Source organism: Triturus cristatus, chromosome 8, assembly GCF_964204655.1.
Source record: "Triturus cristatus chromosome 8, aTriCri1.1, whole genome shotgun sequence".
Taxonomy (NCBI): Eukaryota; Metazoa; Chordata; class Amphibia; order Caudata; family Salamandridae; genus Triturus; species Triturus cristatus.
Genome location: NC_140591.1, coordinates 572,555,525 through 572,575,095, shown reverse-complemented (window position 1 = coordinate 572,575,095; position 19,571 = coordinate 572,555,525). Strand labels below are relative to the sequence as shown.

At 41.1% G+C, this 19,571-nt stretch overlaps 1 protein-coding gene across 1 annotated transcript in view; it reads left to right on the top strand.

Annotated features, from left to right (window-relative positions):
- Positions 1–19,571, top strand: part of LOC146802433 (kelch-like protein 1) — a 771,680-nt gene that overhangs the window by 419,319 nt on the left and 332,790 nt on the right. The window contains exon 7 of the mRNA XM_085623756.1: positions 18,179–18,403. Within this exon, the coding sequence (XP_085479882.1) occupies positions 18,179–18,403 (225 nt within the window). The remainder of the gene's footprint in view (positions 1–18,178; positions 18,404–19,571) is intronic.

Below are 19,571 nucleotides of genomic sequence, written 5' to 3'. Positions count from 1 at the left end.
TGAGGCTGTTTAATCAATCTAGTTGAAATCCTATTAAACACGTGTTTGTAGGTGGAAAATGATTGTAAAGTTAATGCTATATCAATCTCTTTGTATTTTGTGCAGTAAAAACATACACACGTACATTACAATGTCGCTTTCTCTGGAATCCGTTCACATCACTTTGTCTGAGTGTCCTTTAATTAATGTTTTATTTTAATATGTTGTGCTCTTATTACAACTGCTATGCTAATGAGAAAGAATTGTTTATGTTTGACTTAACAAGGCCATTATAATATGCATTAGATTTCTAACAAAGAGCATTGACAGAGCATGGAGGTTGGTCTGTGCATAAACCATAACATTTAACATCTTTGAAGCACTGTATATGCCATGCGTTAGGAATCAACTAATAAGGGTTTTCTATAGTGAATCAGCGCGCTTTTGAAATACTGCTTCAAACAACTCTTTAGATGATAAAACGTGCCAAACCTCAGGCTTTTCCGACGTATAATTAAAAATAAAAACAAAAGTCAACTGTTAGTCATGGAGTTCAGGTCATAATTCTTTTTGTTTTTTCGCAGATTTATATAGCGTGAACTCGACCCGAAGGTATTGGAGCGCTTTACATGAACACCAGTTAGGTTAAACAAGAACAAATTCAATTTTGGCAGGCACGGGGAGATTTGGGGGCATATTATCAAGAAACGGCGTTAAAATTTTCGCCGCTTTAGCAGCTGGAAACTGCCGCTAAAAGCGGCGATAATGGGCTTGATAATATGCCGCAGAGAATTCCCATAGAAGCCCATGTTCTGGTGTCAACATGGGCTTCTATTGGAATTCTCTGCGGCATATTATCAAGCCCATTATCGCCGCTTTAACTGTAGTTTTCTGCCGCTAAAGCGGCGATAATTTTAAAGCCGTGCTTGATAATATGCCCCTAAGTGATTTGGCCAGAATCACAGGATGTTGAGCCGACACCGAGGCTCTAACCTGGTTCTCTAGCTATAAAGTCGGAAGATCTAGCCATAAGGCAACATCCTCTCCCCAATAATCAGGGCGTACCAGTGTATTATGGGCCCTAGTGCAAAGAAAAAGGCCCCAGTCCAGTCTGGACTGTGAAATGTAATAGTAATCTGGGTTCAGTGTGCCATCAAGGCCTCTACGTGCTGCACCAATGGAAGCTATGTCCCTTTCGATAATGCCTTTGCGTCCTGCATTGACCGATCCTCTAGATCCTTTTAGATCAATTAGTACCTGGACCACTGCAGGTAAATTATTTCCGATAGCAGTTTTAAATAACAAGCACTTTCTTGCACTAGCCTATAACTTTTCTGCAAAGCAGAATAAATGAAAATGATCTTAATGTTGCCAATTTGCTTCTGTCCCCTGCCATTTCTATTTCAATCACAGAGTATTACATTGTATGTCTAGTTTGACAACACAGCTATTTGCAAGTCCTACTGTTACAAGTCCTTTAACATCAATTATATACAGTGGACTCAGAAGTATAATTCGCTCGAACTTCCTGCTGTTGAATGCTTGCCATATCACTCGAACTCCTATAGAATATGTGCAATTCAAGTAATTGAGAGTATTTTGTATCTCAAAAGTACACTGAATAACCACACCTTAGATTTTTTATCTTATGGATACATTGTATGCAGAGACCAAGCATGTTTATGTCTTGCTTGACAACGCAGCTGTTTACATAACCAATTGTTTACTATAAATAGATAACAGGTTTGGGCTCAGTTCCCTTCAGTTATTGGCTTATTTGGGTCAGCCTCCTTCATCCATTGATTTGAGACCTTGTCAATAACATCTTAACTCAGCCCAAAGGGCTTTTTCACTCTTCCCTCATACTGTTCTCTGTTTGGTGTACCATTCCACCTCTGAGCAAGAGTTTCCACTGCAAGGTCTGTGTTGCACTGTTTTCACCATAGAACCACTTAGCTAGGAATATTTGCTGAATGGAGCAGCCATTTTAGGAAGATGAGTTCCTCTTCTAAAAGCATCACATTCGGCTGGTAAATAACAAGCTTAAATGAACCATGGTTCACGGATTTGGTAAACAGAACTCTGTTTAGCAGCTTAGCCTTTAGGCACCTCATAGGAAGCTGTCTCTCTATGTAGTGTACTAAAACGAAGTTCATTGTGCAGAGTACAGTGGATCCCCAGTTGGTTTACAAAGGCAGAAGTAGATAATACTAACGCTCTCTTTTGTGGTGGTGTGGGCGAGCAGTTAGGCTTATCAGAGAGTAGTGCTAAGCATTTGTTGTACTCACAGAGGCAATACATGAGACACACACTCAAAGAATGAATCCAAGACCAAATTAGAAAAAGAACACTTCTTTTTATATATGTTTTAAAACCAAGAACTTTGTTCAAAGGTAAGTACTGTTATTGATAGCAATATTCCCAGGTTAGTAAAATGTTCCAACCTGTGCGCTCTTACGCACAATGCAATCCTATGGGAGGAAAAGTCAGAGATGCATAAAGATAGGTACAGTCGGTTGCAGGGGTTCACCTTCAGGGCTCGGAGTTTTAGTGGGCCAAGATCCAATGTACCACCAGCAGTTCTACTGGGAGCAGGTTGCTGGTGAGGCTGGCAGTCGGTGCTCTACGGTGAAAGGGGACCACGCAAAAACAGGCTGCACAGGGGCACTTGCATGAGGTGGACAAGATTGATTTTCAGAAAACCAAAGGCTTTCAAAACCTGACAAAAGGTGAAAGGAACGCACTTCAATCCTTGAAAAATAACAAAGAACTGGTAATTAAACCAGCTGACAAGGGTGATGCTATTGTACTCATGAACCTGGAAATGTACCGAAAAGAATGCAACAGACTGTTGAGTGATTCCAATAGTTATGAGATCTATGTTAGTGATCCTACCAACCGCCTCAAGAATCAGATCAGTATCATGGTACATGAGGCAGTCACTAACGATTGGATAATGAAACAAGAAGCAGAATTCTTGATTAATGAGAATCCTCGGACTCCCAGATTTTTCATCTTGCCAAAAATTCACAAGGGCAAAACTCCACCTCCTGGTAGACCCATTATTTCCGGGATAGGTTCACTGCTTGAACCTTTATCACAATTTTGCGATTGGTTTTTAAAACCTATTGTCCAGAAATCAAAATCATATCTATGTGATACAAAAGATGTCCTATGCCATCTACGTGATCTTGAGATCAGCGATACTGAAGACATATTCATTACCATGGATATAGAGGCGCTTTACACCAGTATTCCGCAGAGACGTACCCTGGCTGTAATCGAACAAATTTTGTTAAATGAATGGATGTATACCACCCCGATATCTTTCATCTTAGAGTGTGCAGAAATTGCCCTAACTGAGAATTTCTTTGATTTTGAAGGTACCATCTACCACCAGATCTCCGGTACCTCCAAGGGTAGCACTTTCGCGCCAAGCATAACGTGTTTGTATGTACACCAATTTGAAGAGGATTTTATTTTCAACCAGAATAATCCCTATGCAACACAACTAAAGACCTGGAAACGCTACATAGATGACATTCTGATCATCAGGCGGGGCACAATGGAAGAAGCTATCCTTTTCACACAGTGGATAAATTCCAAAGATGAACATCTGAAATTCACGTACTCCATTGACAGCAATCAAGCCATCTTTCTGGATCTGGTGATTTCTATGAGCCCAGATGGGATTCACACCAAAGTACACAACAAGCCAACTGACAAAAACAGCTTACTGCTCTATGAGAGTTTCCACCCTAAAGCACTACGACAGAACCTTCCAGTCGGACAATTCCTCCGGATACGAAGGAACTGTTCTGATATGAGCACCTACAATGAACAAGCCAATCAACTAGAGAGGAAACTGTTGGACCGGAATTATCCTAAAACTATGGTTAAGAAAGCAAAAAAGAGGGCCAGGAATAACCATCGAGAAAGCCTTTTGGAAACCACTAACAAAGAAAAAAGTAATAGGATAGTCTGTGTAACCACCTATACTCCTGTATCAAATCGGATCCAAAACATCATCAGGAAGAAATGGTCTATTCTGAACAGCTCTGATCAAAAGTGGGAAACCCCACTTTTTGCACTTAAGCGCAGCAGGAGCCTGCGGGATGATCTGGTCCAGGCACAAATACATCAGAATGAAACCGCAGACCAAGGCACACTCTGGGGCCAGTCGAAACCCTATGGACACTTCCCGTGTGGGAATTGCGTAGCATGCCCCCAGACATACACAACGAAAGAAGTAGATATTGGGACTGGGAACCCCTGGAGGCTAAAGAATTTTAGCAACTGCAACACCGAGGGGGTGGTCTACCTGTTGACATGCCCCTGTAACCTCAGATATGTGGGCCTGACTACTAGAAAAATAAAAACTAGAGTCAACGAACACCGTAGCAGTATCCGGTGTGCCAGATCCAATACTAAACTGACTAAACATTTCCTCGAGGAAAATCATAAAGACACCGATATAAGATGGGTGGTTCTGGAGGTTATGCAAAAAAGAAAAACTGACATAACCCAAGCACTCTTTCAGAGGAAACAACGCTGGGTGTTCCGCTTACGCACGTGGGACGTTGGCTTGAACGACGAAATCCCTTGGCTTCAAGTGGGAAGGTAATAACCTGACACAGCAAGATGGGAACATATTCTAACTAGGACACCTGTTCCACATATCCTATCCCAATTTAAATTAAATACACCATAGTGGTTTTCTCAATCGATGGATGGTCTACATACCCTTATTGTTAGGGTGGCATCTTTATTTTAAGATTGGATTAGCCTCACCTGGACATAGAGTGCCAGCCCAGTTTTGTGAGCAATTTTCATGTAGACATTGAGAATTGTTTATCTAACACTATGTGTGTTTCAAGCTATGGCATATACGGGTTCTTTGTATATACTGTCCACCCGAGATCAATACAGTGTTTACATCACCGACCTCTCCCTGATATACGAGCCTATGCTTTACCACGGGGCTCACTTTGAGCATATTGCCTGACTTCCGTCCCCTCTAACTTTTGGGACATAGTCTTCCGGCGTTGGCCCCTCCCTGCTGGTAACGGTAGTGTCTCCATCACATACGGAACGGTGGTGCCGTTCTCTTTTGAAACGCGCATCTAATCAACACTGATTCCAGACATCAGGGATCGTTTCTGGGATTATATGCACGGTATCTACAGTCTTTGTACCGAGACTTCAGTAATGGTGTACACTTATCCGCGCCGGAATCTGTCATGACGTTTTTTCCTGGAAGTTAGGCAGAGACAGGTGACATTAACGCTGGGAGCGCATGGGACACCGGAATACACATTTAGGTTCCGCAGTCACGTTACGACCGGGTCCCTCCCATCACTTTACCAATCAAGGCTGCTATTTAACAACGATCTCTACCCTCACTTACCTGTCACCGGGGAGGAGTGCGGTACACAGCTAGGTGATCCCATGGGGAATGCACCTTGATGAAGTAAGACGCTGTGGTCTGGATGAATGATAGTGGGATGCTTGTGTAGTAGGATATGGTTTATATCATCATGCCCCATCTCAGTTTCACGCTTTTTGGCTAAAGTATACTGCCTAAATTAATTCTCCTTTATCTGCTTACCTCTTCAGAGTGTGACTACAGGGGTTCTCCTTTACCACCCCCCTCCCATGGAGTATATAGGGTTAAGGCTGTAGGTAAGAAATGGGGAGTAATTTTCCCCGTGCTTTTACTCACTTGTGTATTCACGTATGCCAGTCATGTGTTATACACTTGCACTATGCGCACATAAGATTGTATAGAGTTACGCCTGTTTGATTTTTCATGAATGACCCCTTAACCCATTGGTTGCTGAGTATGTGTTATATGATATTTCCTTCCTTTTTTTCTCACAGGGTACTTTTCTGACCCATATATACAGCAGAGAGTGACCACGGTCTCTCCACCGCTGATTCCCTTTAACCATAATATTGGTAAGAGTGGAGCCCGTTATTTGGTTAAACACTAAGGTCCTGATGAATGCCGAGTACCTCTGTTGACATAAGGCAGAAACATGTCGACCCATTTTCAGACCAATGATTACGCGGCGATGGGATAATAATTTTCCAAATTGCGCCGTACACTTGTTTTTATAAACCATATAGTCTCCTAAACCATTAAATAGAAAATGAGGTTACTATAATGGCTTTTTAATCTCACTTATTCACTTTGGGCCCCACTTAGTTAGAAGTGCATCCCTGTCGTCAGGTGTATGCCCGCCCTCTATCAAACCAAGTTTTTAGAGGGCGAGGACTGGCCGATGATGAAGCATGACACCAGGTGGTGTGTGAGGCCAGTCCGTAATTTTTAGTGAGATGTTCACACTCACAGTCACAGAACACTACTCAGTTTTTCTCTAGGTCATTCTAATAGGAGCGGCCCCATTTGTGTGTATCAAGTTGTGTTGGAGGCAGGCCGTCTCCTATTACCCTAACAAGCCTCTAGTTCCCTTCCCCAGCGAACCTGGGGTTAGTGTGCATTGTCACTTGCAGGCAAGTCTGAGAGCTGCCAAAAGGGGACTTGGGTCGCAAGGGCTCTCAGAGCACGAGGGCACAGCCGGTTCATCTGGACCCAGGCCGGGCGGCTTGGGTGGAGAGTGGTTTGGTCAGCTGGGATGGGTGCGCAAAGATGCACCTTACTGTCAGGTACAAACAGATGGCAGATGAGAGGAGAAATCAAGGCAGCTAGGCCACTTATGACGTTGTTCTCAGTGATGCTGACATCCTCCGATGGCTGCTTAGTTCTGGTGCAGTGAGAATCCGGACTGACTCTCGCTGTTGATGTTTGGTGCGGGGCATCTGGTACCCCGGGGGTTGGTACTGCATGGCTACAGTTGGTCCTGGTGTCTTCACATTCAGTGGGGAGACAGATCTGCCCTTCCATGGCACAAGTACCTTCTCCTGGTCATCTGCCACATCAGTCGTACAGGGAGCTGCAAGGCGGTGAACAGGACTCTGCTTCTCTGTACCTGCAGACAGCAGGAGAGTAGCTCCTCTATTCCAAGGGAGACCGATGCGGTTTACCAAGTGCTGGGAGGCTACCCAAAGCTTTATTAGTTCTCCACCTCGCAGGATGAGTCACTCTGTCATGAATGTTGATAGAGGGCTGAGGACAGGCAGGGTATCACGCCAAAGTCAACAGGTCTGCTACAGTTCTCAGCATGCACTGACTCTTCTGTCTTTATTCTCTTGATCTGTTGAAACAGAGTTCTTGGGTTCAGGGGTGGCATCTAAATGCTCAATTTAGGAGCATTAAGGGTAGTGACAGGTAAAAGCCAATGGGCTGCTTACCGGTAGGATGTCTATACACCCCCTGTATGACACTTTATGGTGGAAGTGGGCATTACCCTGACCCTTGAATACTAAGTCCATCAAAAATAAGATGGAGGAAATTTAAAAGTGGGGTCCACATCAGCTGGCCTGCACTATTGGTGGTGCTGGCTGAAAGTGTGTACACCTCCAAATATTACTAATTTTTCTACCTGTCTTGCCACCAAAAAGTAGAGTCAGGACAGAGGGGAGTGAGCATCTCCACTACCTGGAGAAGCCTGGATCGCATAACAAAGGTGGCAGGGCCTTTGAAGCTTCCCGCACTTGGAGTGCACTTCATGTTTGGAAGAGGTGTGAACACCTTCATCCAGAGCAGGCTTTGTTGCTGATTCCGAGAGCAAAGGCTCTCACCTCAGGAAGTCGGAAACCTTTCTATGGTGGCTGGCTGGTCGTAAACGGTTGCAAATAGTTGCAAACAATCCAGTTTGGAAATTGAGACTGCACAAATGTTTCATTAAAATGTACTAATCCCATTTTAGGAATTGGTAAAGTTAACTGACTACAAAATAGTATTGAGACCCCTTACCAATTCAATGTTTGGAAGCGACGGCATTGTTGGTGTCAATTCCAATTGCTGAATCAGTATAATTTGCTTACGAAATCCAGTTGCAAAACATTGGTAAGGAGTCCCCCGTTTCCTTTAAGTGAACAGACTGCATTAAAAAGACAGTTTACTTTATTCAAAGAAGATCTTAGATATGATAGTCAGCTGACGTTAGAAAACCCCCATCCTTGTGATGGTCACCCTTTGGGTTGAGTTTCAACTTGCAACCTACCTCATTTATATTCATGAGTTAGGTCAGATTACAACCCACTCTGAATCTGAATTTTACAAACCAACCTAGTAGTATGTAGGTCAGTTTGTAAAACTTGCAAATTGCCACCAGTTCTTTTGTGACCAGCAAAAAGTACTTCTGGTCAGAGATCCTTCCTTTGTTTCAGCAACAGCATAGATACTGAAAGCAGTCCTTGAAGGCTATGCACAATGATTGAAGTCCTTCTGAAGTTGTTTGTGTTTCCGTAGTTTTACCAGCAGTTGATATAGTTAGCAAAACGTAATCCTTATGATGTCTCAAAGCAAATCATATCACAAAGTTCGAACTTTATGAAAATTCCCTTTTCAACATTGAAAAAGTACTCAAATGGAAGTCAACTATTTAAATTATTATTTCCTTACTATGATTTATGTTTTTTACATTTTCTCTCCTGGCTGCCAGATTCACTTCACATAACATCTGTCACTCGGCCAGTCTTTTATCCCTTCACTGCACTGATGCTGAAAGCATGCCTCGCAGAAACCATTGCCACTGTGAGCTCTGTAATCTAAACATAGTGGGGCATATTTACAAAAAAATGTTAGAGCGCAGAACTGTGCCAAAATAAGCAGCGCCTTGACATTTTTAAAACATACTGATGCACCGCATTCACAAGAATACGGCACACCCCTGTGTATTCCCTAGTGCTGTCGCAAAGAAAAGCTGCCTAGTGCCAGCGCAGGCACCCTGCCCCCATGTTGCAAGTGCGTATCTTAAGCCTCAGCCCTCAGGGGGACCTAGGCATCATTGTCCTGGGGTGGGGCCCTAAACCTCATGTGCAATGTCAGCACAAAAAAAAAGCTAGAGATATTCTGTGTGGCGTTGTCACTGGTAAAGGCACAGTGTAGGATGAGCCCCATTCACAGCTGCTAGGTGAAGGAACGGAGGGCCTGTCTATGGTGGTATGTCCAGTAACCTGCTGTTCACACTGTACCTTACTTTTGATTTCTGTTGTTTTCAAATGAAGTTCTCAGAACTGCTGAAGAATGGGAGAAAGCTCAGAAGGGAGGCCAATGACTTGCCTATGACCCAAGGAGGGTGACTTGCACAGAGCAGAGTGACTTTCTACATTGTATTGTACTGCAGAATGTATATAGCTACTACCACTGATATGCCGCGCACTGACTGTAATGTATTATGATGTTCCAAAGTGTAGGAAATGAGACATGCCTATTTGGCAGATGAATGATTGGAAAGTATTGTATGTCCATTTGTGCATTTTGTAGCCCTTCATCCTAAATACTTACAGAGAGCACATTTTCTTTTGAAATAGCCCATTGAAATCGCCACTACATTTGCATCAGTCATGCAACTTTACTGCTCATCCAATGTAGTGCAGCAAACACTGATATGTGGAAATCGGATTTCTGCTCATATTTATTATTTGTGCATTATTCAAGCAATGGGTCTTGGTTTATTTTGATCCTGTTAAATCTTTTTTGCCATCACACTTCAAAATTGAAAATAACACATAATAAGGCAGAGGGACCGTCCAACTCTTTCCGATGGGTTCAAGGAGCCCATCAGTACATCGGAAACACTTCATAATCCATTAATGATGACAGCTCCGCTGTCAGGATTATGATGTTGGTTTCCTACAGCCATTCCATGTCAGCCTTTCCGACATGGAAAAGCTGTTGGAAAATGAAATTGAGGGCAGCTAGCAGGGCCCCTTTTCCTCCTGGCCCCTTTCCTTCCTGGCCCTCCACTATGTGGCCTGGGGGGGCTCCAATGGTGCCCCCTAAACATGTCTGCACCGTGTGGCAGGCATCGTGAGGTGCTTACACCATAGTGCAGGGATGTTTGAAAACCTAAATTTTTCAATGGAAGCTTGTACTGCAGACCCTTTTCTACCCACTGCACAAGCTTTGATTGAAAAATGGATGTTCCAAATGCTTTTGTCGGAACCACCAACTTAAGGTCAGGCAGTTCCCAATCGAATCCACAATCCAAACCGCAATGGTGTCGGGCAGAAGTGATTCCACCCAACATCGTAAAAAGTTCCAATGTGTCTCATTTGAATTTGTCTCGCTGTTGATATATTTTAAAATATTTGTAAAGTTTATTTGCAAGTACTTAAATTCAGTTGTGTGTTCGAAAATATTTGACACATTTCAGCATTCTGTACTTCAGCAAGTTAGTCACTTAGATCACATTGCAAAATGCAATCCCCCACCCATCAAGGAAAGTAAAAGTAAACACTAATCTCCATGTTAAATAGGAGGACGTTTCACAGACGACATTGCATGATACTTAATAACCTGTATTTTAACTCGCAACAAATGCAAAAAACCAAAATGTGAAGGGCTCTTTATTGCACATTCACCTTCTGAACTCCAGCAGTGTTATCTTGGGGCTGGTGCATTGCCCCTGCAACCTTACTTCCAGTTCATCTGATTGAGGATCAAGGATTCCCCAATTATTTCCTATAATGAAGCTATTGTTTGATCTGACCAACGCCTCAGCCTGAAGTCACCTCCCAACTAAACTTTCCAGAATTAAGGTATCCCTGGAATCGGCATGGAGACATCCTTTCACACAACTTCCTCTGGGTGAAGCTTTGTAGAGCAAATTACACAGGTTCGATTCTGTGGTGCAATTCCTCTCAAAGGGTTGCAGTTGGTTTTGGGGTAGGTATACTGAAGATAGTGCCTGTTTTTATCTAAGCCTTTCCTTGAACTGAACATTCTTTCAAATTCTGTAGAAAGATGGATTCTTGGCCAACCTCTGATGTGCCAGGGCCTGTCATTCCCAAATGCCTCAGAATAATTTATGTTTCTCCCTCTTTATGTTTGGTTTTAAATTTATAGGATAAGGTTTTACATATTCCACTATCTGGGTCGCTCTTGCATGGTAGACTGACGGAATATCTAAACCATAAATATCGTGATAAAAAAATATTGTGTCAAAAAGTTCGAGCACAAACGTATTGTTTTCTTATATTTATAAAGTAAATTATAAAAATATTATTTTACAGTAACATCAAACAAATATACAAAATATAGTTTTAAAGTTATATAGAGTTAAGCATAGTAAACTTTCAATATATTAACAAGTAACAGTCATATAATGTAAATTAAATGTATTTAATTAAAATAAAAAACATATATAAATATATACTTATTTGTACAAACATACATATGACCGTCTTTTTCGTGTGTGACACCTTGTCTCAACTTGAAAAGAATAAATTTACTTTGAGTGTCGTTTGTGGTGCTGTGATCCTTACTTGCGGAAACCTCTGGGAGACCGAGGGAGAAGTGAAAGGAATTCTTGCGATATATATGTATGTGTGTACATTTACTTTCACATATCAAATCTAAAACTATTTGAAACATAACTTTAAATTTATATTAGAATTGACAATTTTTTTTAAAGAAATGTAATAGTATAACAAGTAAATATATATATAATAACATTGAAAAAATCATATTTACAGATAAAAGCAATATAAACAAATACATTTTACTAAAAATACATCATATATCACTAATTCAAAAAAATATATTTTTAATACAGAGAAGCTATAACATTTTAGAAATAATACATATGTTATTCCCACTCCACTCTGTGCAACAGTTGGGAAAGCGTTGGGCTCAGGGGAGGCAACATTTACCATTCTCACTCCTGTCGGTGCAACTGTAGAGAAAGTGTTGGATTCAGGATATGTAACATGTAATATTCCCACTCCAGTCTGTTCACAGTAGGGTAAGCATTGAACTCAAGAGTGGTAAAATGCATCATTCCAACTTCAGTTACTAAAACAGTACGGAAAGCGTTGGACTCAGGATGGGTAAAATTGAATATTCCCACTTCCAGCACCAGTAAGGAAATCGATGGGCTCAGGAGGGGTAACATTTATTATTCCCACTATAGTCTGTGCAACAGAAGGGAAAGCGTTGGACTCATGAGGGGTAACATTTTCTATTCCAACTCCAGTCTGTGCAACAGTAGTGAAATAATTGGACTCAAGAGGGGTTACATTTTCTATTCCCATGCCACTCAGTAAAACAGTAGGATAAGCATTGGATTTAGGAGTGGTGAAATGTACTATTCCAACTTCAGTCTGTGCAACAGTAGGGAATGCGTTTGACTCAGGCGTGGCAACATTTACCATTATCATTCCTGTCGGTGCAACAGTAGAGAAAGTGTCGGATTCATGATGTGTAACTTGTAATATTCCCACTCCAGTTTGTGAACATTAGGGAAAGCGTTGGACCCAGGAGGGATAGCATGTACCATTCCCACTCCAGTTGCTACAACAGTAGGGAAAGCGTTGGACTCAAAATGGGTACAATTGAATATTCCCACTCCAGTCTGTGCAACAGTAGGGAAAGCGATGGACTCAGGAGGGGTAAAATGTACTATTCCCACTCCAGCCGGTGCACCAGTAGGGAAATCGTTGGACTCAGGAGAGGTAACATTTTCTATTCCAGCTCCAGTCTGTGCCACAGTAAGGAAAGCATTGGACTCAGAAGGGATTAGATTTACTATTCCAATGCCACTCAGTGAAACAGTAGGGAAAGCCTTGGACTCAGGACTGGTGAAATGTACTATTCCAACTTCAGTCTGTGCAACAGTAGGGAAAGCGTTGGACTCAGAAGGGGTGACATTTATTATTCCTACTCTAGTCTGTGCAAGAGTAAGCAAAGTATTTCACTTCAAACACATACCTTACTTTAATACAAGTATTAATTTCATAATATTATAAAACTATTAACTTGAAATTAAATATGTATATTTGGAACAAAGTTAAATAAAATATTTATAAATGTTTGAAATAATGAATATATATGAAAAACATTTCCTTTATTAATTTTTTCCTTAGATTTCCACACTATAATCCCACATACCAAGCAATATACATTTAACATATATCTAAATTAAAAAAGTATAATATTACACTTTCTTTTTTACCTTCCCACCCAATACCCCTACAAACCCAACAACCTGCACCTAAAATCTAATTTGTTTAATAATTACACAATGCACATAATGAATTAACAATTAATTAATTAATAATGTATCCATAATTAATAAATAAATATTGGAGCAGGTATTAGCACAGTGTTCATGTCATTAGCACTGTACAGGAGGTTGTGCCACCAAAAGTGTTTCTGTGGCCCATCCAAACTTTGTAGCTCTATTTGAGGAAAACTTGAGTTGGTTACAAAAGACTACAGTGAACCACAAATTTCAAGGAATGTTGTCATTACAAGAACAGAATTTATACAGGACTCTCTTGCAAACACAGCCATTGTCTTATGCTGCAGAACTGATTGGGGGTGTTCTCTCAAATGTCTTTTCCAGGCTGTTCTCCAGACACATTTTAGAGATGCCCCTAACTGCAGGATGGTCTCCGGAGTGGAGTACCAACAACAGATGCAGAAATATGTGGGAGTTTTCTGTACTTGGTTGTCAGCAGCCAAACTGAAAGTGTAATCAAGGGAAACAAAAGACTTGACGTCATCGAAAGGGTCCTCCTTCCCCTTGCAACAGACTCTGCTGTTGCACCCCTCACCTCTACCATTTTCCAAATGGCAGAGCCTCAGAAAGTCTAATCAGCAGCAACTTGATAAAAGAGTCTTCACTGATTTTCTTAAGTAGGAGCTTCTCCTCCTGCTCAGTTCTTGATGGATTGTGGGCAATTAAATCCTACACACAGCACCTAACAACCCATGCTGCAGGAAAAGGAGAGCGCTTATGAGGCGAGATGAGCGTAAGAACCCCTCCTCTTCCTGCTCAGGATTCAATATATTGTGGGCAATTGAGTCCCCCACACAGCAGGAAATGACCCCTAATCAGCATAGCTAATTGCTAAAGTGCAAGTCAGCCTAAAAACAGAAAAGGGCCAGCTAATTGAATCAGCTAAGCTCATTTTGTAAAGGAACTGGCTATTTGACCAAACACCAGCCTATTAGTACTTAATCTCTACTATTTACCAGGCAACCAGCAAAATAGCACATATTCTCTGCTGTTTAGCTGGCCAAAGACTACATAGTAGGGATGATGTTTAGTTTGGCTGGTGGCCTGATAAATTGTGTGAAGAAGTTTTCTTATTTAGCCATACATGAAAAAAGGAACAAGCAATGGTACAGTAATGGGCAGCTTCTATTGGATTCAACGTCTGTGAGGCATTTGCATATATAAGTGCACATACAAATGTACAATAGTTTGTGCAAACATAAGTGCATGATTTAAGCTAAGATGTTTTCAGATGAAAAAAACAGTAAAATGACTTTTTAATAAAGATATTTGTACTATATTAATATTCAGATAGGAAATGTAGGAAACACACTTTGATTTCAAGAGTTTTAGCATATGCTCTCACATATTTTGCACTCCAGACTGGGAGTATTTTGCTTACTGCAGAGAATAATGAGTATGGTTTTAGAATATTTCACACAAATGTTTTCTCCACTCTCGAGAACACATTATTTTTTTCATGTTCATGGTCCTCCTTTTGATGCCCTTTTTATGGCCTTCTTATGGAGGCATTTTGTGCTAGCTTCAGGCTTCTTTCTAAGGGTGGGTTGTGCTTGCTTTGTATTTTAAACATGACAATACAGCAGCAGTTGACAAGCAGAAGCAAGCAGGGAATGCAGACAGATGGGTGGTATCTGACCTTCAGAGAGAGACACACATACAGTAGGCAATTGGTGCTTTGGGGGCATAATAACTGAGACACTTGCGGGAGTTAAATTGAGTGAGATACGGTCATGGGGCTTCTGTGGAATGGGGAAGAGAAAGCAGTAGACAGGTATGTAATGCAGCTGGATAATTCATAGGAGGAGGTCACTCTGCTGCCTGTGAATTAGCACACCTGTTCATGGTATTCACCCAGCAGAGTGGGTTTCTGCCACACTGACCTTATAGTCACCTACACATTGTATCTTAGGGATGGTAGTTTCAATTTTTAGCATATATTAGCATATATTTATGGAGCCTTCATTTCTGACAGTATCTAGGTGACAGGATTGGATGATGTACCAGACTAAATTCAGTCATTGTGGAGGGGGGTCTGGGGAAGCAAGGAATAGGAGCAGGTGGATGAGGATTATGACAAGTGGGAGGATAAGAGCCAGAAGATGGACCCCTTTTAACAGGCCTAAACCAATCCTTTAGATATTAATGTCATCTCTTAGTTGCCCATCCATGCCCACAAGATATAGTGCATGATATTTAAAAATTGGACATGTAAAGGTTTAGTGTGAAACACATCCTTACAATGAAAATGCCTTCAAAGCTATGTTCACTATAGCAGGTTTAGCTGGTACATTGGAAAGACTTAGGAAACAGTATTACATTTAATATGTGTTATCTCCACTTAGTAAGCAGCAACAAACTTTTTAAAATGAAGATTACAAGCCAATCCATTCACAAACTTGTATTTGTAATACAGATTTTAGAGCAGCTACTTTTAGAATATTGCATGAGCTTCCAATTGCAGCCCAGGAGCTGACCCCCCCCCCCCGCATAATGAGGATTGAACTTTCTCCCAGAGCTGAGAAAAAGACATTGGGTGATTTGTTTCTCTGTCAGGTTGCCACCTGAGCTGTGCCTTGGATTTTAATTACCTTCACAGCTGATTACCCTGTCTTAGGCATATGTAGCTTACACTTGTGTCTGCCTAATTCCTTTGTCTCCTTTGTCAGTGAGGTACCAGGCCCAGTCAGAGAAAATCTGCCTCCAGAGCCGGTTGGAGTGAGGGGGGATTCTGATTTTCCTGGTCATACCTCTAGGGTCAGCACAGAAGCTCTGCCTAGGGGAAGAAAGGTTTTGCCATGCTGATTTTGGGCAGAGTCCGGCACTATAGCGATGTTTGCAGTAAAAAGCACAGGACACACTTCAAAAGGGACTGGGGTCCACCTTGGAGGTTTTACCTCATTGATTAGGGAGCACCCAGAAGTTTCCCCCACCAACAGGTTGGCACTGGACATTAATGTGGCAACCACAGTACCTTCCTCAGATCATGTCTGCCCCGGCTGAAGAACAGGAGAGGTCTGGATCTACTGCCTGTTACCCGTGGCAAGTGCTGAAGGCTGGACCTGCTCCCCCTTTTTTACCTAGGACAAGGAAATGGCCTTCAAGGATCATAAGACTGACCTTCTGTTTCAGCTACAGGTACACTACAATCTTCAATATGCCATTTACTGCATTTCCAGCTGATCAGTTCCAACTGGCCTTGATATGGGCCCTGTTTTTGTCCTCTGCTTCTTGACTCCCAAGTGTTGTCCTGAGGGTCCTGGATTGTTGGTTTGTATCAAAGTTTTCTGTTCCTAACAAATACTAAAACCTGGGACTTAGAAAGATTTACCAACTTTTTCTATGACAAGTTAGAGGTACCGGGACCAAACTTCCAAGCCAATCTGATGAAGATGCATTGCTGCTGGGCTAAAGATTGAGGTTACTCCTGCTACATTATTTTCCACAGCCAGACATTCAATTCAGCATAACCTCCCATTGTAAGTATCTGGCGTCCTGGAGCCTTCTTTGGCTGCAACCTTTCAGCCTTGCTCTATTGGAAGAATCTGAGCTCCCAAAAACATGACTAAGTCCGAAGGTAGAAATCTGCACCAGGTGAAGGCAAAAAAATCCAGTAAGGGACCGATTCTGCTAGCAAAATTGTTATTTTACTGCTTGGAGCTTTCCTGCCAAAAGTCAATGGCTTCACCGATTCAGTGCCTCAATACCCGACAACATTTAACCCTCCTTGGCCACAGCCTGCTGCCTTGCCCCTGCTGAGGTAGAAGGTAAAACTATTCACCAGGAAAACATGGTCATTGCATTCAACCTGCTCTCACAGTCAGCCTTAAACTTTACTTTTTCTTGGTCAAACAGATGACTGCGACGCACTAATAGCTTTTTGGCGCTATTTTGAAACTTACATTTTTTTAATTCATAACTCTGAGTCTACATTTTGGGCTGTTGCCAATTTGGTGTCATTTTACTCAATAGATTACTACTTATATTTCTAAATTGGTATGGGAATTTACTTGGACTTTATTCTGGATTTACTACTGTTTGGGTTCTGCATAACTACTTTACACATTTCCATTAAGTTAACCCTGCTCACTCTCTGCCATAACTACCAGGCAGTCACTCTCAGGTTGATTTAAAAAGAATTGTTGTTGACTCGGCAAAGATTGTGGGTATTATTTGAGGTGGGGACTAACCACAGTCAACTAATACCCTAATTGATTATGTGTGGGGAATATTTACCCAGAGCGATATGTCCAGTTGGAAATCTGTCATTCACATTTCTGAGTTCCTCTGGGCATATCAGATGCAAAAACTCCTGACTGGAGAATTCCAGACCTGGGACACTGGACCCTGGTACATGATGCATAGGCAGGGCCTGTGGTCTGGAGCAAAGCCAGGTTCTGTGTGACACCTGCAGAAGCACGGGAAAGCACACAGCACTCTGACATGACTTACTGAAACCTGCCTATATCTGGGTCCATGCAGTCATTATTCGTTCCATCACACTTGTGATGAGGGCCGAAGTCTCTATTTATAATGCTGCGCCAAAATACCAGAAGCAGTTACGGATGCTGACATTTTTATAACGTCCCAAATCATTCCGATCAAAAATGTATTATCATTTCAAAATCTACCCATGCTCCTTTCTAAAGCCTTGACATGGACATGACACTACATTGCTGACTCATTTACTGCACTGTCCTTTATTGGTCCCTTAATCAGACACTTCTACCCATTCCAGACAATGCAAAACAATGGTGATTTTGTAATGAAGAATTACTTTTTCTTAAGCTCTTCATTGATACATTGATTGCTCCCAGTCACAAAATGGCATCACTCCCAAAATAGCAAGTCCAGTGTAAGTCTCTTTACTCCTTTGCCCAAGATATCCTGTTCTTACAAAATGTTCCCATATTTTCATATTTGGAACTCCATGCTTTCTAATCATTTAACTGAATATTGACAACACAAAAGATTTAAGTAGTATTGTGTGCTTTTGAAAGAAAAGCTTTTGATATTCTGAAACATAGCTTTGTGTTTACATTTAGGTGCAACAACAATAGAAAAATATGATCTCAGAACAAATTTGTGGATCCAGGCAGGTGTGATGAATGGTAGAAGACTTCAGTTTGGAGTGGCTGTAATTGATGAGAAACTCTATGTCATTGGTGGTCGCGATGGGTTAAAGACTTTGAACACAGTTGAGAGCTATAACCCAAAGAGCAGAATATGGACAGTCTTACCTCCAATGTCAACCCATCGCCATGGTTTAGGTAAGCATTTAAAATCTTAGACTGATAAAATTCTCTTGGTCTGTGCATAATGGTAGATTTTCTCTTAATTTTTTCATATAGATTTGACAATAATTTTAGCATGGATATTTGTTTTGACTGATATCTTTGGAGAGACGTTTTCACATTAGCACAATGTTTTAAAGATTTTCTAAAAGCAATTAGTGTCAATATTGCCTCATGAAAATAATATTATACCTTATACCTTTGTTCCTTGCAAACTCACTTTGCACCTCTTGGGCTCAAATAAAATATAACATATTTCCTTGCTCCTTCATAATCAGATGACATTTTATTCCATGAATACACACCTCACTAGTAACATTGTTCACCATGAAGATGGAGGTGGCTTGATGAGCAGTGGTTGTGATAGAAACATGTTTTAAAAATTCTGACTTATGGAAAAAAAATACTTGAAACCTTCTTTCTTACTTCTTTTTGGGAGTCTCTGTGAAATGGTTTTGTTCTGGTGTCACCCTTAATGATTTAATTTCCTCTTAAGAACTAATCAGTTATTTTTTAAACCTTATATACATGGTTTTCATATAGGTGGATTGTATTTTGTGATTACTTATTTCAATGTACTAGTCAATGAAATGTCAATACACATAGCTGTAAGTGATAGTCATTATGTGTCTATTATCCATCTTCCTCTGCAACCTACTAAAATATAGCACAACATATTCTGTGTTTCTCCGCTTCCTGTAATATGTTTTCCATCAGACCATCCGATGGACATATTATATAAGCTTTTGGGTATCTTGAGAGTATACATTTGCAGGATTTTGTTACAAGAATATCCAATTCAATTCCATTAAGGACACAGGGGGGAGGTTTCTGCTTCTCTTTCTTTACTGGCATCAGTACAGCAGCCAAAAAGAAACAACAACAGATAAAGTACTAACATTCCTGACCTTATATGTCCTTAGAAATGTGAGACATCATCTTGCTACCTCTTTCCTTAGCATAGAGTGAAATCAACGTCACCTATAACCATTAGACCAAAGTTTTGAACAATAACTAGAACTATGGAGAAACTTTGAATACAGCTCATGAAAACATGCAGAACCTCTATGCATTCTTTAATCTTGTTTCTGACCTGAAGCTCAATGTATTGCTTAATCTTGCTTCTGATCGGAACCTGAAAAAC